General features: G+C 38.8%; 1 protein-coding gene across 4 annotated transcripts in view; it reads left to right on the top strand.

Moving 5' to 3' along the window:
• Positions 1–15,092, top strand: part of fig4a (FIG4 phosphoinositide 5-phosphatase a) — an 81,711-nt gene extending 66,619 nt beyond the window's left edge. For 2 of the 4 annotated variants that reach the window (XM_055016144.1, XM_055016147.1), the window contains 3 exons: positions 2,325–2,399; positions 9,702–9,813; positions 13,002–15,092. In XM_055016144.1, the coding sequence (XP_054872119.1) occupies positions 2,325–2,399; positions 9,702–9,813; positions 13,002–13,286 (472 nt within the window). In that variant the 3' untranslated portion in view covers positions 13,287–15,092. Of the gene's footprint in view, positions 1–2,324; positions 2,400–9,701; positions 10,774–13,001 lie in introns of those variants that run through there. The other 2 variants (XM_055016145.1, XM_055016146.1) reach the window with 2 other exon arrangements.
• Positions 15,093–21,114: the final 6,022 nt, after the last annotated feature.

Here is a 21,114-nt window from a genome sequence, read left to right as displayed (position 1 = left end):
CAGCCCATTTGTTTGTTTGACATTTAAAGAGCCAGGGCCGTGCATGAATACCAGACAGCTAGCATAGATAGCAAATAGTAAGGAGATATTGACTGAATTTGACATAACTTATGTTGGATTAGTATCGCTGACTCTACCAATTATGTAATAAATCCCACTTTCCCAAAGCTTATAATGGTTATTGTCTGCTAGAAAAAAAAAATAGCAGACAATAAAAAAAAATTCTAGTTTCAAGATTTGCTGATTTAGGTGCAGCTCTGTTAGTATTAGGCCCCATGAATACGCCAACGGTTTTGGATGAAATACAAAGGTTTTGTTGTGTTGCAGCCTCCCATTTACCCAGAAACGGCATTTTAGATGACCTAAAATGGAAACTTTTGAATATGGCCTCCAGAGTGGAATTTTTCTCAAACACAACAGCTGCCATCACCGTGTGAACGAGTAGACGGAGTTTTCAGCGAGAACCCCGGTGTCATGCTCCACTTCTGGGATTTTAAGGGTCGGGGAAGTGCGCAATAAGGGATTGAGAGAATTTTTCCTGTGGGATTCAGTGCAATTTGTTGCTGTTTTGGGGCAGTGGTGGCGCAACGGTTAAGTCTCAGGACTACTGATCAGAAGGTCAGAGGTTCAAACCTTAATGCGGCCACTGTCCTTGAGCAAGGCCCTTAACCCTTTCTGCTCCAGGAGCGTTGTGCCATGGTTGACCCTGCGCTTTGACCCCAATTGGGATATGTGAAAACAACATTTCACAGTGCTGTAAAAAAGTATTTGTGATAATAAAGGCCTCTTCTTCTTCTGTGAAAGTTGGGTATTTAGGTAGTTTGCTTGATTTCATTACCTACCAGGACGACACACTATAGATCACACTGATGCAAATTTAGCCAAAAAATTTCTTGAATTAGCCCTTAATCCTCTGAACCCCCAAATAGTTTCTAAGCTTTGTGTCTTGCGCTTTTGTTCTAGTTGCCATGTGCGAACCAGACGACAGCAGTAACAATGGTGGACCACCATGTTGGGCTTGTGCTGCAGAGTTTACTGAATTTATTGAGTCTCCTTCAGCAAAATGTGCATTTGTTGCACCATTACTGCAATCAGCGAAGACGCATTGAATATATACGCCAGATAATCAGCCCACCTCTACGTCCGTGGCTGTACTTCTTCCGGTCTATGGAGGAACGGGAGGTGGTCATGTGGGGTGTACCTCTACAAAATTACGTCACCGACTACCGGCCTGGCATTCACACTACAGCGTTTTCAGTCTTTCCTGCGTTCCAGTGTAAATGCAGATTTTCTTCACTCCGTTGTCGTGTAAAACCAACAAAGCAAAGGAAATATTTTTGTGTTTTCGGGTGAAACATTATTGTGCAAACGGGGCCTTAGATTCATTAAAAGGTTTTCAGTGCTACTATAGAGAAATTAAATACACTCCAGAAGACAAGTCAGTCCACTGATAACAGCCTCAGCAGGAATTATGTTTTGGATATCAGGAATATCTATAAATGATTTCTCCAAAAGTGTGGTGGTTGGTGACAAAGCAACATCCATGTGAATGCCAGGAACCCAAAGTTCCCCAGCAGAACGTTGCCTCGCAATAAGATGATGGTTTTCATCCACTTCACCTGACTGTGATTTTATATGTGACTCATCAGTGTCCATACCGGATCTGTTGTTGTGGCAGTGCTCGTGGATGTGTATGAGTCATTTAAAATTTGCTACAGACCAATATAACAGCACTAAATCAGTACAGGATTCACTGATGTACTAACATTAGTTTTAATTAGGTCCTGAGAATGAGAAAAGATTTGTTTTGCTTTTATGTCTTAGGTTTGTATCTCATCTGACTTTGATGGCAGTCACAGTTATGTATGATTGAAGCAGGGGAATTACCTTTAAAAAAAAATTCAAATTGTAGTGAAGAATGTTGTTCATATCCTCCTACTGTAGTGGCACATAATGAAAAAGAAATTGCATTCATTATTGAAGCTGGAAGTTAGAACGGTCCCAAAGATGTTAGCTACAGCCAGAGCTCCGCTAATCAGTGCATTAATATTAAAAATCATAAGCAAGAGCCAGAGGGGAACTCTCAGCCATTGCATATTATTGTGTCTTTGTGAGAGAAAAATGATCCATAGGGAAATTTGTGAGTTGACAATGATGTGATCTGAGTATTACAGATCTCAGCAGGCATGTTTTGCAAAGAAGACAATATGAAGCTGAGATTTAAAGTGTTTCTAATTCTCTTTTTAGTATTCTTCACACAATGCTTTGTCTTTTTTTGCTGGGATTTTTGTCATTTTTTTCTGTTTTCTTTCTCCTTTCTGCAGGTTTGCACACCTCGGGGAGAGTCAGCACACAGTGGAGAGAACTCAACACATAAAGTTGGCAAATATCATCTGTTTGTAAGTAAAACATGCCACGTGTTCATACGAAAAACGATGAGATAAAATAAGATAAGCCTTTATTAATCCCACAATGTTACAGCAGCAAATATAGTGCAAACATTTAGGAAATGAAGTACAAAATAAAAAATATCCAAACCTAGAAAAGCACTCAGAGAGCGCAATACTCCACCAAGGCTGCTCATTCCCCGATATGGTATGGCAAATTTGTTTTTAGTTATTGATGATCAGAAATCACGGCACCATAGAATGTGGCCATTTAATATAGATGTACCCACAAACAAAATGATCTTACACTGAGCATAGGTGTGTTATGCATGTATACGTCATGTACGGATACCGAATCATGTGACCTAAATATCTAGCGAGTGGCAAGAATTGATGGGACTCAGAAAACCCCCCACAATTTAATCAATTGTTCCTTGTATAATTTCCAACGGATAAGTCCTGATAAGTCCGCAGTGATGGATTTGTAGTAGGATCGTGATCGTCAGCAGACACCTGACGTAGTGTCCACTTGTTGTCATAGTTACAGTGACGCCATGTCGCTCTTTCGCAATGATACAGAAATCTTTAACAAATCTGTGGATCCAGACTATAAGCTGCATCACTGCCAAAATCTAATTGCTTGGTCCTTGTATCATTTCTGACCTTCCCTGAAAATTTCATCCAAATCTGCTAGTCTGTTTTTGATTAATGTTGCGAACAGACAGACAAACCAACTCAAATCGTCACATAACTCGGCCACGTCCCTTGACGAAGTAATAAACCAAGATATACACTACCGTCTAAATGTGTGGGGTCACTTAGAAATGTACATATTTTGGAAAGAAAAGCATTTTTTTTCAATGAAGATAACATTAAATGAATCAGAAATCCAGTCTAGACACTGTTAATGTGGTAAATGACTGTTCTAGCTGGAAACAGCTGATTTTTAATGGAATATCTCCATAGGTACAGAGGAACATTTCCAGCAACCATCACTCCTGTGTTCTAATGCTACATTGTGTTAGCTAATGGTGTTGAAAGGCTAATTGATGATTAGAAAACCCTTGTGCAGTTATGTTAGCACATGAATAAAAGTGTGAGTTTTCAAGGAAGACATGAAATTGTCTGGGTGACCCCAAACTTTTGAACAGTAGTTTAAGTACTAAAAAGAATTAACATTCTTGCACCATACATTGTTCGGTTTGTTCAACATGTACCCTGCTCAATAATCCTCACTCATGTGTGAGCATTGTGATGTAGGTTTGTAGTTAGAATTTAGCCCTTATAAATAGGACTCAAGATTTCTGTTGCCTTGGGACAAGGCTGGCTCTGAGTGGTCTCCAGCGAGGCTTCGAACTGTGCACCGTGTAATCGTCATGTCTTGTAACTAACTGCATTTTCTACACTTCTTTGTACACTTCTTTCTCTTCACACCTCCTGTGCACTACAGCCATGACCCAGCTTGTCATACAGGATAGCGTTACTTCTAAAGCGACAATTCAGTAAGAAAGGATGGTTTTACCTTGCCGACACGTTTCAACAGCATCTGCCGTCTTCTTCAGAGCGTCATCCAACGTGTGATGACGTGTCCTTTTTTTATCATGTGGCCATCCTTTCTTACTGAATTGACGCTTTAAAAGTAACACTATCCTATAATAATAAATGACAAAATGAACATAATCCAACCAGCTTGTCATACATTGAGGGTTTTTTTTTTCCCCTCAGGCAGATTCAAAGTTCAACAACACGTGATAGTAATGTGCAGCCTTAAAAATGCATAAACGGTTTCCCTCTTACATATAGAAGAACAGCAATTCAGAGAAAAATCTAAAGTATATACTATATTTTGATTTCTTTTTCTCTCTGATTTCTTCCTCTTTTGTCTTTCCTTACACAAACATACACAATATACACTTACACATTTCCAGCATGAAAGCAAGAGACTACTAGTGATTCGCAAATCCAGAGTCAGATATTTAAACTTTTAAGAATTGCTCTTTGTCAGTGTGGGAAGTGCACTTATTGGTTTTCTTGCTGGGAGTAAAATGAGGAGCTGAACACCGCTCTTTCTTCACTATGAAGCTCCAGTAGCATTACAGCAAGACATGCTCCTCACAGGAGTGGTGTAGCAGCTCTTTAGCACCTCGTACTAACAAGAAGCAACCCTTTGAACTGCACAAGATAAGAGGTGCAGAAACAAAGGCCTTTGTAGGAGAAACATCTCCGAGGCATGCGAGATGGCAGAAGGGCTTGTTGTATTGTTTTGCTGTAAATATACACCTGCAGTTAGCCAGATGGACTTTCAGGTTCAGGTGCGTGCATCATAAATGGATGGAACATAAACATTATGGAAATTATACCTTTTACAGTATGAAAAATGGCATGAGTTAAGTTCGCATTGCACTGTTTTTCTTCCTCTTGCGGTGCATGTTGCTGTATGAGTTCACATGTTGCAGAGTGTGAATCAGATACTCATTGTTAGTGCCAGGTTTGTGTAGGAATAATTATCAGTGTATCACTGCCCGTCAGCCAGATGTTTGTTGATCTTCGATGTGAAAGTCTGAAGTAATTTTGCCACCAGGCTTCAGATGTTTATGTATGAGATCATATCTGTCCAGGGATACCAGTTTACTTTGGAACTCATATTTTAATTTTAAAACTTTGCTTGGGTCTTGTTTTTAACATATTAAAGCATGCATTTCATTAAGATTATGTTACTCCTGGCATCTATACGGCACAAACTAGCAACATGATACTGTCGCCAACAAGACTAGGGGTTTACAACAAGCCCAGCATCTTTCAGAGGATGTACTTAGGTGGGCTTTGAGCTCAATGCTAACATGAGTATGCATGCTAAAGATTGACTGTATATGAGTCATTCCAGAATTAGGAGGAAAATTCTGGAAAAATTAACCTTCTCTTTTACAATTTTCTGCTCCATATTCATCAATAATAGGTAATAAACTATCAAAGGCTTGATTGGCTCAGCTTACACATCAATGGTAGCATTTTTATTCCATGTTTTATGTATTGTTTGCTGGTGGAGCTTCTAATCCGCATTATCATCCATATAACAATGTCTTGCCTGAATTAAATTTATTTTAGTCAGTATAAAGGAGCACATGTTCCTAACCGTCCCTATTAGTCCCCTAGTGATGATAACATGGACACTGATAACTTCAGGCAACAGAATTACATAATCTTTAATGAAACTTCTCTGTTGTATTTTCTCTGGGCTTTTCAGTGCGAATGCACAACTCATGGTGACTGTCTGCGAACATGTGACTGTCTTTTCTGCCACATAACCATTTCTAATAGTACAGTTTTCCTTTAGTGTGTAACAGAAATCTCAGTCAGCAGGGAATTGTGATCTTTTCATCCTTGCTCAGTTTGCCGGGTCTCTGTCTCTGCCTGTTTCCTCAACTTCCATCAGTGTGGCCATTCATTAGTCCATCCGTCCATTGCTGTCGTCCTCGTGTTGGGTCCACAGGGAGCAACAGGTGTGTCTGTTGTTGTGCAACAGTGCTATTCTAAGATGTTACAGCACCCAAAACATGTTGCCACTACTAAGAGTGTTTTAGTCTGTCACCTCCCACGGTGTAGTTTTTCTTCTGATCCATTAGGCATAGGCAAAGCTGACTCAATTGATGGGGATAAAGGCAGGAAGGAAATGAATGTTGAAAAGCACAAGTGAGGTGTAGGGATTTATTTCCTCCTTAAATTAGAAATTCTGATGCAGATTGCGGAATGCCTAAGACTTGATGTATTTATGAGTAATTATAAACTTTCTCCATTCCCTCCAGCTGATACCAAACCTTTTATATGCGCTGTTTTCTATAGACCATACACCAATCAGGCATAGCTTTATTACCACCCCCCTAGTATTGTGTTGGTCCCCCTTATGTGGTCTGAACCACTGGGTCTGGACCAGAGGACCTCTCAGGGTGTCCTATGGAGTCTGGAACCAGGACGTTGGCAGTGGATCCTGTGGGTGCTCTGGGTTGTACAGTGGAGTCTCTGGGAATCAAACTTATTCCACTGCATCCTGTTGATGTTTGATCAGAATGGGGTCTAGGAAGTTTGGAGGTCAAATCAACATCTTGTCATGTTCCTTGAGATGTTCCTGATTGTTTGATGTTTTTGTGATGTGGTGGGGTACATTTTCCTGCAGTGACATTTAGAATTTCCATTTGCATGAAGGAGTGTGTTTGTTCTGGGTTTATGTGGGTGTCCAAGTCTCATCAATATGAATGCTGAAATCCAAGGTTTTCCAGCAGAACACCACATAGTACCAGTATGATCAATAGTATTGATTTCACCTGTAAATAATAAATACAGAAAGATGTAAAAGTGGTGTGAGTTTAGATTATTCGAAACAAAGTTTTACATCTGGGGTAATTTTAAGGTTTCAGTTATCTCCAAACGTGAACGTCTGTAGTAGGGGTTCCACAAAATACCAGTTCTGATAAAATATTGATTATCATGTTAATAATACTTGTGTTAATATAAATAATCCAACATTAATAACGATCTGGTTCACCGTAGGAACAACAGCATTTAGGACAGTTACAGATCATCCTTATACAGCTACTTTCAGTGTAATTCATTTCCAGAAAACGTACAATAAACAAACTTAAAGTTGAATTTAACTGATCAAAATATACTGTTTTAAAACTAGCTATCAATAAGGTCTCCATGGTTCTCATGACACACTATTCTCCAGTCGGATCTACATTTCACATCACCTTTAATGTGGATTTTTACTTATTCTAATTATTTACGCTACTGTTCAAAAGTTTGGGATCACTTGGAAATGTCCTTATCTTTGAAAGAAAAGCAGGTTTTTTTTTTTTTTTCAATGAAGCTAACATTAAATGAACCAGAAATCCAGTCTAGACATTGTTATGTGGTAAATGACTATTGTAGCTGGAAACAGCTGATTTTTAATGGAATATTTCCATAGGGGTACAGAGGAACATTTCCAGCAACCATCACTCCTGTGTTCTAATGCTACATTGTGTTAGCTAATGGTGTTGAAAGGCTCATTGATGATTTGATTAGAAGTGCGAGTTTTCAGTGAAAACATGAAATTGTCTGGGTGACCCCAAACTTCTGAATGGTGGTGTAAATCGGAGCTGGAACAAAGCATTGGTTGATCTGCTGCTTGGCACCAGGAACACACATTGACTCAACATGTGACATTTAGTTCAATGAGCATTTCTCTAAACTTTTCTGTTTGTGATGTAGTGAATTATTTACTCCCACACATGGTCCCAGACAGGAGCTGCTCATCAGCAGGAGTTAAAAACATCCACCGATGCTCTGAGTTTGCCCCCAGCTTTTGATCTCTAGCTTGGACCTTTGTTACCTGCTTGGGGCTTTGATTTCCATTAAAACTTTAGCTGAGGAGCCTAAAATGAGTTTATAATTTATCTCAAGGCTTCCTCGATCTACCAGAGCCTCTGCTGTGGTTTGGCCATCGCTAAGGAGCTGCGTTTGAGAGGCAGCTTCTCGCAGGGGCCTCGGCTGCTGTTGAACCGGCTGACCGAATGGATGACCTGACAAGCATGCAGTTGATAATCCATCCTGAAGATGATAAGCCATGCTTTAGAGTCTAGTTTCCACGAAAATATGAGTAATCCTGCTGTAAAAGCACCACTCTCCACCATCCTCGTGCTGTTTGCATTAACATTTCTCTAAATGACTCACTCTCAGCTGCAGATTTTCTGATAGATTTTGCTGGTTAGACAGCAGTTTTTCCAGCGTTGGTGACAAATGGTAGATTGTGGCATCTTTTTCCTTAAGGTGAAAAACTAAACTTTATGGCTTGTTCCTGTTACACCACAGGATTTATCAGGAATTAATTTAGATTCAAGCCGACTTTATTAATCCCCAGAGTGAAATTCAGTTGTTACAGCAGCATGGATATTCAACAGAGCGGTAAACAATAAGACAACACAGAATATTAGGGTACAAAATGAAGGTAAAATAAGATAAAATATAGAAAATATAATATAGAAAGAAAAAAATCTACAAAATATACAAGAATATACACTGCCTGTCCAAAGAAAACGTCACCACCTGGATTTAACTAAGAGGTAAGAGCCTTCCATTGGATAATTACTGCAGTGATGAATATGTTTCAGCTGCAACAACTTCTTTAACCCTAGATGATGCAGTGAGGAGCTTCTCATTTCTTAAACAGCCAAGTTGGAAAACATATTCTGTGGTCATGGAAAGGATGTTAGTCTGTCTCAGAAGGGTCAAATTATTGGCCTGCATCAAGCAAAGAAACCATCTAAGGAGATGAAACGACTAAAATCAGGTCAAAAGTACCGTCCAACACATTATTAAATTCTAAAAGGATAGCAGTGAACCATCATCTTGGTGGTCGGAACAAACTATTAGATGATCGTAGGAAATCAACAGTAGAACTCCCGGCTATGTTTAATAGTGAAAGTAAAAACATTTCCCCACACACAATGCAAAGGGAGCTCAAAGGATTGGGACTAAACAGCTGTAGCTCTAAGAAAACCACTGATCAGTGAGACTAATCAGAAAAAAAAGCTTGTTTGCTAGGTAGCACAAAGATTGAACTCTGGAGCAATGGAAGAAGGTCATGTGGTCTGATGAGTCCAGATTTATCCTGTTCCAAAGTGATGGGGGCATCAGGGTAAGAAGAGAGGCAGATGAAGTGATGGACTCATCATGGCTAGGTGGGGGTTAGGATTATGATCTGGGGTTGGTCAGGTTCAGCAACGTAATGTTCCCAAAGAATGAGGTCAGCTGACTACCTGGATATACTGAAGGACCAGGTCTGTCCATCAGTGGAGTTTTTCCTCTCTGATGACATGGACATGTTCCAAGATGATGATGCCAGGATTCATGGGGCTCACATTGAGAATGAGTGGATCAGGGAGCATGAGATGGATTGTCCTCCACAGAGTCCAGACCTCAGCCCCACTGAGAATCTTTGGGATGTTCTGGAGAAGACTTTGTCGATGTTGATGATGGGAGCATCATCAATATAAGATCTTGGTAGAAAATTAAAGCAACTCTGGACAGAAATCAATGCTGTGACATTGCAGAAGCTTATTGAAACGATGCCACGGCAAACGTGTGTCATTCTCAGAGCTAAAGACGTCCAATGAAATAATAGAGTGTCTGACTTCTTTTTTTTTTTTTTTTTTTGGATGGGCAGTGTATGATGAATGCTGTTAGAATGTAAAATGTCCGGTATGTAAAGTGGAATGTGTTTGTGCGTCCGTCATTTGAACGCATCGTCTGTTTTTTTTCCCCTCCTTTTCCCCTCAGAGAGCCGGTGTCCTGCTTCCCGGACGACAGCGTCTTCTCCGTCTGTCCTCCGCAGGTGGACAGGAACAGCCATGACGTGTTCGAGAGCCACGTGATGCTGGGGCAGGGCCAGGTGAGGGCGCTGTGCCGCGAGGACGTGTTGATGTACCGGGAGTACATCAAGAACAGATACATGTGAGACGCACAAAACAGGAAGTGGAGCTCTGTTACCGCTACCAGGATCGTCAGCTGCAACATTCCAACATCACCAGTCCAAAGGTTTCAGCTTTGAGATTTAGTTTTTGTTTGTTCTCCAGAAGAGAACCGGTTTTTATGTTGGACAGCCGTTAATGAAGATGACTTTGCATGACAGACCTATGTGGCCTGTATTGGGACCCAGTCATGCCTGAGAGTTGGTATTTTTTATGTTTTTTAGTAATTTCTCGATTTTTTTTTTTTTTTTTTTTTTTTAAATGAATGCAATCATGCCTTAATGGGGTACCTATATGCTGCTTTTTATTTTTTGTGTCTTTGGTTCAATTTTAATTGCAGCTTTTTAAGGACAATTTATTTATGCAAATTTCATGTAAATTCATGTCATAATTTAGAATCTTAAATGCTGAAACCATTGATTAAGGACTTCTCTTCCAGTTTGCTCTGCATTTTTAACAGAAAGGCTGTTAAAAACTAATTAGAAAGAGAATGCATTATGGGAAATGTAGGGTATTGTCCTTTCCTGAGAGTACTAAAACTTATTCACTGGAATAGCTCCTGCTCAACGACACACATGCTTCAGGTTCTAATTGAACTTTTATTGCTTTTGCCAAATACTTTTCAAGTCATTTGAGAAATCAGTTTTAAAAAGTCAGGCGGGAGTTTTTTTTTTCCCTTTTAATTTAATCAAAACCAATGTCTGGTCTTATATTTCATAAATCTGTTATTTTTTGTTAATCTCTAAACAGAACATGTTATCTGTTTTGTTTTTTCCACCGTTTACTAAATTGCAAACTGATTTTATTTCTTGTAAATACACTCCTGAGCTGTCGGCTAATCACGGTGTACAGAAGTTCTGCATTAAACATTTATTTATTAACGAGGTGTGACGGATTGGTTGCCTGCCAGCACTTTTCATGCACTGTGGTGTTTTTTTTTTCCTTGTCTTTTGTTCTTCCACTTGCATGTCGGCGCTCCGTTGTTCTTCACTCTTCACACATACAAAAAAAACCCCGACCATCATGCCAGTCATGCGTCACTTTCTCTGGCTCCTTCCTCACCAATTACGCACCCCATTAACTTTTGTTCTATCTCACACTCTGTCGTCTCCCTCCCTTCTCTTTTTGTGCTCGGCTTTCATATGCAGGTGTCAGAAAATGTGAAATGCGATGAAGACCGCCTCCCCCCATATAACACACAATCAGTCGGCAAACTGACTGACCACTGCTCTGTGCCTCGTGAGTCTGAGGATGGGGGGAGGTGGGAGGAGGAGGGCTGCCTCAGCATGTGATGTGATGGAGAATGGCAGGGGAATTGAAGAAAAATAACATTTCTTTTGTGCGTGTGATTTGGGTCCGTGTTTAAAATCAAATGCACTCCAAAGAGAAACACGAGCCGTCTTCAACCCCTACAGGGTAATTGGGAGTCGTGCAGATGTCTGTTACCCCATCCTGTAATGGTGACAAAATGATCTCTGCTGCTCCAGGAGGAATCTTCTGCATTTCTACATTCTGTCGTGTTTCCCCTGGATGCTACAATATCTTCGTAGTTTCTGACAATTTATGTTTGGCAGAAAGAATGGATTTCAACTTTGTGCTCAGCAGCTTTTATACAAACAATTTTTTGTTGATTTTCACATCAGCAAATACAGTAAAGCAATAAAACCTTTGAGAAAACCCTCCAGGCAACTTCAAAGATGGATAAAAACGCTCTGATCTGAGTAACAGTTTATTGTATATCTGCATCTATAGATGGATGGATAGATAGATACTTTATTAATCCTGAGGAAAATTCAAGTGTTCAGCAGCTTACATACAACATAAAATTACAAAAAGGCAAGTTAGTAACATTAACATGAAAGGTTAGTATTTAATCTGAAGTAATGTGGTAAATGACTATTGTAGCTGGAAACAGCTGATTTTTAATGGAATATCTCCATAGAGGTACAGAGGAACATTTCCAGCAACCATCACTCCTGTGTTCTAATGCTACATTGTGTTAGCTAATGGTGTTGAAAGGCTCATTGATGGTTAGAAAACCCTTGTGCTAGGAGGTGTAATTGTAGTAAAAGTTTTCAATAGTAGAAGCTGCTTTTAGAGAAAAGCAGTCAGTCCGCTGTCAGAGGCTATGCTTGCAGACAGACTGATGGACCAGAGCTGCTTTGTGTTGCAGTTTTGTGTTACAAGCTGTAAAAGATGATGGTGGCTTCAAGGTTTGAGTCTTCACTAATCTCCATTTTTGTCTACAAACTATTTTTTATCTTTCTGATCCTGGACATGGACTATGGTTGAGACTGAGTAAACCGGATGTACTGAAATGTCCAGATAACTCTCGTCTTCTATGAAGCTAATTAAATACAAATTGCGCGCAATGCGGCAGAGAAAGTAGAGAGCTAAACAAGAAAAGCACTCAAAGCGCAGTACTCCGCCAAGGCTGCTCAGTTGTTGCGTGATTTCCGACGGATGAAGTCTTTAAACAAATCGTGGTCCGCAGCTGTTGATTTGTAGTGGGATCGCAATCATGTGAGCAGGCAGCTGACGTAGCGTTCACTTGTGGTCATAGTTATAGTGACGCCGTGCCGCTATCTCACAATACAGAAATCTGCATCACTGCCAGAATCTAATTACTTGGTCCTTGTGTCATTTCTGATTTTACCTGAAAATTTCATCCAAATGCGTTTGTCCGTTTTTGAGTAATGTTGCACACAGACGGAAGAACAGACGGACAGACAAACATACGCCAATCGTCACATAACTCCGCCGCGCTCCTGGCGGAGTAATTAGCTGCGTCGTTGTGTTTGTGTATCCAGTAGCCGTGTGTTCCTTTCCTGTTGACCAACCCTCACTCTGTGGACATCTGACTGACGGCGTATAACCAGACCTTCCAGGCTCCTGAGTCGGCATGGTGGAGCTGGACGAAGCCGGAAATGGTTCCACAGCTTCATGCTGGTGGCGATTAAACACATGCATGCATGCAGTCAAACAGAGCACTATATGTTGTCTAATGCACAATGTGTCAGTTTAGCCCTGTGACATGACAGGATTGGTCTTCTCCAGCTGCGTTGCTATACAAGCTGATTCCTGTCATCAAACTGTGTGTTTGTTAAAGGCTCTGGGTGGCTTGGTCTACCAACCGTTCTATCAAAGAATCCTGTCCACTGCATCTTCCGCCCAGGCCCAAGTGACCTGCGTCGCCTCCTCGTTCTTCTGCCTGGTTGGTGCTGGATATCCCATCTGTGCTGGCTGGAGCTGTGGCTGCTTCTACAGGTCTATCCACCTGACTTACACCTCAGCTGATTGTCCTCAGGTTTTTGCATTTGAAATAATCGTATTTTCGGCCTATCTCTTAAAATTTGGAGGCAAATTCAGAATGCATGCCAGATACAAAACATAGCCAAACTACTAAAATGGTGTGCTTTTGATAGTGTTTTTCTCCCCAACCTTAATGATGAAGGATTTAAGGTATGGGCAGAGAATGGAGCTACTGCCTACTGCACTTTAATACAAAGGGGAGTCACTGAAGAGCTTTCAAACTATGGGGGAAGAATATGGTCTTGAACAGAAGGATTTTTACAGATGCCTCCAAATGAGACACTGTTTTGACACACTAAAGAAAGACATAAATATGGCCAATTTAGAGACTGGAATGATGAAAATATTTGAATCTGCATATAACTCTGAGGACAACACTAAAATCATTTCCAAGATTTACAACTATTTCTCAGAGAAAATCACAAGACTCTGTATATGAAAGAAAAATGGTTTAATGAGAGTAATGAGGTTTTCTCTCAGGATGACTGGAACGCAATTTGCCAAATACAATGGAAAGCCACTAGTTCTATGAGCTGGAGGGAAATCTGCTGGAAGAATCTGGTACGTTTCTTCATGACCCCTCACCAAAAGCGACACGACACCACTAATTCCAAATGTTGGAGACAGTGCCAAACCGATAATTCCAATCACTGCCACATATTTTGGTCCTCCCAGTGCTGGTCTCTTACTGGAAAAGTGTCTACCAGATTATACAGGAGGTTCTTCAAACCACTTTTTCACCTTTTAGATTTGATATTCTAAACTTGGGTAACCTTCCACAAGAGATAGATGCAAAGGACAGGAAGCTTGTGTCCATCTTACTGGCAGCATAACCCACAAATAGCTGCAACAACAAGCTCCCTTGATTGATGATTGGGTTGATGTTGTTTGACATATACAAAATGGAAAGATTGACATATTATTTCAAACTTCACCAAGACGTTTTTGCCAGTATATGGTTGAAGTGGACCGTATATATAGCTCCCAGAAGAGGAGATTTTATATGATATATATTATGTTTCTAACTCAAATATGTATCTTCCTCCTAGTTCTATGGTGTATATAGTTCTGTTGGTGGTACCAGACAGATTCTTTAAAGAAGGATAATACACAAGTTATCACATACTTCAGTATTTGTCTTCTGTTTTTCCTACTTTTGATTCTGTATATGAAAGACAACAAGTGATAACAAGGACGATAATTTTAATGAGATATTTCTGTTATCATTTACGCTTATTATTTTCTGAAATGTCTTTCCTTTTGTTTTTTTTTTTTTCAGTCTGCTTAATTTTATTCCTTCAAGAATACCCCCGTGACTTGTGTATTTGCACTTGTGACATGGTTGGAATGTACTCTGTAAAGCTCTGGACACCAATGAAAAAGCTCATTTAGATCGACTCATTTAGATCAACTTCAAACAATATAGAGCAAATTTAATTCATGTACACTGTCAAAAAATCTTTGGGGTCACTTAGAAATGTCCTTATTTTTGAAAGAAAAGCAGTTCTTTTTTCAATGAAGATAACATGAAATGAATGATAAATCCAGTCTAGACATTGTTCATGTGGTAAATGACTATTCTGATCATTCTTGTTTTCATTAAATAATGGTACATATTTTATCAATTCTGTCAGGATAAGTAAACTTATGAGCACAACTGCATGTGCAGGCCTTACACTGGTTTCCAAACTAGTTGTGATGTTCCACATTTCACCTTCAACTCTGATTTCGGTTGAGATATGTCTGTTTTGTTTCGTTTTTTTTGGCAGACAGGTTTAAAAATATCCTTCTCATATCAAACTCTGCAGTCTCACTCCAGAATGTGCAATAGCTCTGTTGGCCCATGGTGCAAAAACATATTAGTTTCACAATAAAAGCTGTAAAATACTGTGATGCCTACTGTTGTTTTATGTCTATTTAATGTTTATTGGCTTGCGTTAATGTTATGTTGCTCGCAAATTTTAATTTTACACATTTAAAATGGCAAAAAAGGTCTGACATATGGAGATTGGAGACCTGGAGGCACCATAAACCACAAGAGGTTCAGTCCAATGTGAGGCACTTTCACTCAATGCTTAGTTTTGTTTTTGGCTGCTGTTGCTAACGGCAAAAAACTGTCAAATTTAAGCACCAAAGTTGCTTGGTGATGCCGAGAAAGATATAGTTTGGGTTAAAAATGCGCCTGTTTAAATGCCTTACTGTCAAAGTTTACTTTCCTTTTCAGTTGCTGTTTTCTGTCACTGTTTTCTTTCATTTTTAGTCATTGGTTGGTTTGTTTACGACACTAAAGGTATCAGAAGTAGTCGAGACAAGATCATGGTTTGAGGTAAAATACATCCATGCAAATGCTGAACACAAAGCTCCATTTGTGACGCTACGGTGACGAGTCGCTCGCTAACAACAGCACCGACAAATAGCTCACAATTTTACTTCCTTTTTTTGTTAAATTAATACATGTTGCGCCTGTGGACGGGCTGCACAGTGGCTTGGTGCTTAGCATCGTCTCCTTGCAGCTAGAAGTTCCCTGGTTCCTGTCCCGGCCTTCCTGGGATCTTTCTGCATGTTGTTTGCATGTTCTCCCTGTACATGTGTGGCTTTTCTCCAGCTTCCTCCACAGTCCAAAAACATGCTGAGGTTAACTGGTGATTCCAAATTGTCTGTATGTGTGAATGTGAGTGTGATTGTTTGTCTGTATAAGTAGCCCTGTGATGGACTGTTACCTGTCCAGGTGTCTCCTGTCTTCACCCTCAGTCAGCTGGGATAGACTCCAGCCCCTCGTCGGAGTCTAATGAGGATTAAGCGGTGTATAGATAATACATGGATGCACTATGGACCAGCATAGCCAATACACAGTTTTTGGTGCAATTTTGAAGCAAAAAATTTCCCTAAACTGCTCTAAAATCAAGACATTTAAAGAGACTGATTCTTAAGCTGAGTAGAATGTGCCTTTAAAAACTGCAAAGTGTGTCTAATAATTGAAATTCCAGAAGAAAATCTCAGAATTATGGGACAGATTCAAGCAAGACAATTTTCTACTGACTGGTCATCGCACACATAAACTAGAAAAGCACTCAGAGAACACAGTCCTCCACCAAGGCTGCTCAGTTGTATCATTTCTGACTGATGAAATCTTTCATAAAAAATGACCTTGTGCTGAGCACAGGCATGTGTTCTGCATGTGTTCGTTATGTACGGATACCAAATCATGTGACCTAAATATGTAGCGGATGTCAGGAATTGATGGGACTCAGAAACACCCCCACAATTTAATCAATTGTTCCTTGTATCATTTTGGACAGATAAGTCCTGATAAGTCCTCAGCGGTGGATTTGTAGTAGGATCACAATCATGTGATCATCAGCAGGCAGCTCATGTAGTGTTCACTTGTTGTCATAGTTACAGTGATGCCATGCTGCTGTCTCGCAATGATACAGAAATCTTTAACAAATCCATGGATCCAGACTATAAGCTGCATCACTGCCTAAATCTAATCACTTGGTCCTTGTGTCATTTCTGACCTTCCCTGAAAATTTCATCCAAATCCGTTTATCCGTTTATGAGCAATGTTGCCAACAGACAGACAGACAGACAAACATAAGCCGATCGTCACACAAGTCTGCTGCGTTCTTTGGCAGAGTAACAAAGTCTGTTGAAGAAAGGCTTACTTGCATGACATATTGCACTACGGATTTTTTTTTTTTCAATTTTAAGACGTCTCTTTAAATGTATCATGCTGGGTTCAAAGCTAAATACGATGTTTAAGATGCATTTGATTTGCAGCAACAGACAAGTTGTGTACGTTTATGGTAAAATCAAGGTTATGATGGCATCTGCAGAAAAAACTCAGCTTCTGTGACCTATCCATTAGCTTTGTAGAGTGATTGAAGTTTCCTCGATTGTATCGGACCACCTTTCATGTAAGAAGTAGGTCAAGTGTGTGAGTGGATTAAAAGTCCATGCAGTGTCTCCTGCCAGCTATAAACAACCACTGGTTTACTGCTACATATGAGTCCTCAATTGTTTGTTTTACTGAGGTCTTTTTCACTGTTTCAGGATGTTTGTATTTGTTTGTGAATTTCTGATGTTTTATTGTTTTTATCTCTATATGTAGCACTTGGACTCAAAGCGCTTTATAAATAAATTCATTATTATTATTGTTGTTATTATTATTGTACATTTGATGGGTTCCAATTCTGGAACAACCCACCAACGACATGTTTTCTCTGCCTGTTGAGCTCCTTCAGATTCCATCCTTCGCCCGTTCTGCCGTATTTCATTATTAAAACGTTCTTTGTCCGGGCTCCTTTGTTAACCCTCGTGTCGTCCTGCAGGTCAAATTGACCCGTTTCAAAGTTCAAAACTGTGGAAAAAAAATAATTTTCACAGTGAAACTTCTGATGTCCACATTTTCAACATTTTTTGGGAAATTTTTGAACATTTTTTGGTGGAAAAAGAAATGTTTAAAAAAAAAAAGTTTCTTAAGAACATTCACAAAAAATCAACCAAAATCCAGCAAACTTTGCTGGATTTTGGTTGATTTTTTTGTTAATGTTCTTAAAGGAAAATATTAAAAGTTTTGCTGGTATATATGGAATCACTCTAGATCTTTTTAGGATTTTTTGGAAGATTTTTAATCATTTTTTGAATATATTTACAAGAATTTTCTTGCCAAATTTGGGGGATTTTTTTAAATACAATTTTTAAGGGAAACTTTCAAGGAATTATTGGAATTTTCTTCCTGAAGGTTTTGCAAATTTTCAGAAATTTGGGGGATTTTTTTTTGCAGAATTTTTGGATTTTTTTCAGACAAGGAAACAGTATTTTTGGTGCCTGTAAATGAAGACGACAGGAGGGTTAATGACGTTTTCTCAGCCTAGTTAGACGCCTGCTCGGCTTGTGTTTTTTGTGTTTTTTTTCCTTCTCTGTGGTAAATATCACCATGAGGGTGTTGAGGCTCTGAGTCCCCGTGTGTTCGTGCACGTGTTCGCAGGTGAAAACAGGGCCACCGCTGTTTATGTAAGGGGGTTTGTTTCCCGAAATTTTTTTCATTATTATTACCAGGAGAGAAAAAAAAGAGGCCTTTTATGTAAAGTCTTGTTTGTCCTCCTGTTTTTCTGTCCCTAATGACAGGTATTTCATTACACTCCTCTGCACACATGGTTGACTAAATGCATCCGGATATTTTTGAGCCGCTTATTCCTGGCAGGCGTCGCAAAAATAGAACAGAGGTGGAGTGTGTGGGTGCGGCGTGGTGGTATTTTCAATTAGAAAATGATAACAATAAGGATAAAAAATTGGTTTTAAGTTGTATATTTGGGGGTTTTCTGTGCGTGTCTACGGCCGGGTATCCGCCTTAGCTCTTTGACATGAGTCACTCGGCACTTCATGTGACTGCTTAGCTTATGAATGAAGACAACCCCCTCTCCAGCCCCCGGTCCGCCGACAAAAGCTGGCCAAACAGCTGTTGCCAGGAAACCAAAACAGGTTGCCATATTGCTGTGCTGCTTTGATTCTCCCCTCCTCCCTCCTCATCTACCTCCACCTGTGTCTCAACATTTCCTGCGTTGTGTTAACCCTCCTGCTGTCTTCATTCAAGAGCACCAAAAAAACTGTTCCCTTGTCTGAAAAAAATCCAAAAAATCAGCAAAAAATTCCCCAAATTTCTGAAGAAAATTCCAATAATTCCTTAAAAGTTTCCCTTAACCCTCATGTTGTCCTGGCGGTCGAACCGACCCGTTTTAAAGTTTGAAAAAGTGAAAAAATATATATTTTCACAGTGAAACTTCTGATGTCCAGATTTTCAACATTCTGGGGAAATCTTTGAACATTTTGTAGTGGAAAAAAAGAAATGTTAAAAATGTTTCTTAGGAATTTTTACCAAAGAATCAACCAAAATCCAGTGAATTTCACTGGATTTTTGTTGATTTTTTTCTGAATGTTCTTAAAGAAAATATTACAAGTTTTTACTGATATATATGGAATCACTTTAGATATTTTTAGGATTTTTTTGGGAAGATTTTTACTAATTTTTTGAAAATATTTACAAGAGTTTTCTTGCCAAATTTGGGGATTTTTTTTTTTTTAAATAAAACTTTTAACCCCCCACTTGTCCTCATTTACAGGCACCAAAAAATATTGTTTCCTTTTCTTAAAAAAAATAAAAAAATTCAGCAAAAGAATTCCCCAAATTTCTGAAAATTTGCAAAACCTTCAAGAAGAAAATTCCAATAATTCCTTAAAAGTTTCCCTTATAAGATTTTTTTTTAAAAATCCCCCAAATTTGGCAAAAAAAAAATTCTTGTAAATATTTTCAAAAAATGAGAAAAATCTTACAAAAATCTTAAAAATATCTAAAGTGATTACATATATATCAGTAAAGCTTCTAATATTTTCCTTTAAGAACATTCAGAAAAAAATCAAACAAAATCCAGCGAAATTCATTGAATTTTGGTTGTTTTTTTTTGTGAATGGTTTTAAGAAATATTTTTCACATTTCTTTTTTTCCACCAAAATGTTCAAAAATTTCCCCAAAATGTTCAAAATGTGAACATCAGAAGTTTCACTGTGAAAATACATATTTTTTCAATTTTTTCAAACTTTAAAATGGGTCAATTTTGACCCACAGGACGACACGAGGGTTAAAACAACACACAAGAATATTTCTATGTTATTTCTCATGTAAAGCATTCCAAAAACAGACACTATAAGCTGAGTCTGGAGTTCCCCCTAAAATGCCATTTTTCTCTCGTCTCACCTCCTGATGACCAAACTGAATCTCTAATAAAACAGATAAATGAAATTTAAATCTCCCTTTTTTGGTGTTTTTTTTTTCATTGTTGTCTCTTATAAGTGTGGGAAAAATTTTTTTAATCAACAAAACATTTTAAAAAATAGTTACTATGAATGGAATGTGTGTCCCACAACAACTCTGTTGATGATGTTTTTCTCATTTTGTGTCTTCTTCTTGTGTCTCATTTTTGAGGTTTTGTGTCTCATTTTTGTAGTTGTGTGTCTTGTTTATGTTTTCATTTTATGTCTTATTTTTCTTTGTGTCTCGTTTTTGTGTTTTTTGTCTTGTTTTTCTCATTTTGTGTCTCGTTTTTGTGTTTTTTTGTCTTGTTTTTCTCATTTTGTGTCTCGTTTTTTAATTTTGTGTCTTGTTTTTGTTGTTTGTCTCATTTTTCTCATTTTGTGTCTTGTTTTTGTTGTTTAGCATCTCATTTTTCTCATTTTGTGTCTTGTTTTTGTCATTTTGTCTCATTTTTATTTAGTGTCTCATTTCTCTCATTTTCTGTCTTGTTTTTGTCAATTTTCTGTCTCGTTTCTGTTGTTTAGTGTCTTGTTTTTTTCATTTTCTGTCTTGTTTTTGTCATTAACATCATCAGACAGTTTTCCTACAGAATGGGCAGAGCAAAGCTATGTCCTCTCTTTTATTTTTCATATTTTCATAACATTATCAGCCTGACTGAATGTCTCACTCTGCCTCATGCAACCCTGCATGCTAAGCTAACATTAGCATGGATTAGCAACCCTGTTACTGTGATTAGAGTAGGGTTAGCAAACAACACATAAAACATTTATTTTTCAAATATTTTGAAGGCCAAATGTCCTCCAGTTCTGGAATGACCTACATATTTTGCAGATTCTTTAAAACAGACAGGATGTGCAAACTTATGAGCTCAGCTGTATCTGAGAACCTCTTCTACTTCTGCTGAACTTGTGCAAATTATCTTATCTGGAACCTTAAATTTTACAAATTTACTCAAAACAGCCATAAATTATTGGATGTTTTTACGTAGAAATGATGCTCCAATGAGGAAGTTGGGCAGCAAAGAGAGAGATGTGTCAATATTTGCTCGGTCACAGATAAGACGAATGTGGTCGTAGCTTTATCAGTCAGACTGTAACCG

Source organism: Amphiprion ocellaris, chromosome 12 (genome assembly GCF_022539595.1).
Source record: "Amphiprion ocellaris isolate individual 3 ecotype Okinawa chromosome 12, ASM2253959v1, whole genome shotgun sequence".
Classification (NCBI taxonomy): domain Eukaryota; kingdom Metazoa; phylum Chordata; class Actinopteri; family Pomacentridae; genus Amphiprion; species Amphiprion ocellaris.
Note: the sequence above shows the minus strand (reverse complement) of the source record. Positions and strands in the feature narration are given on the sequence as shown.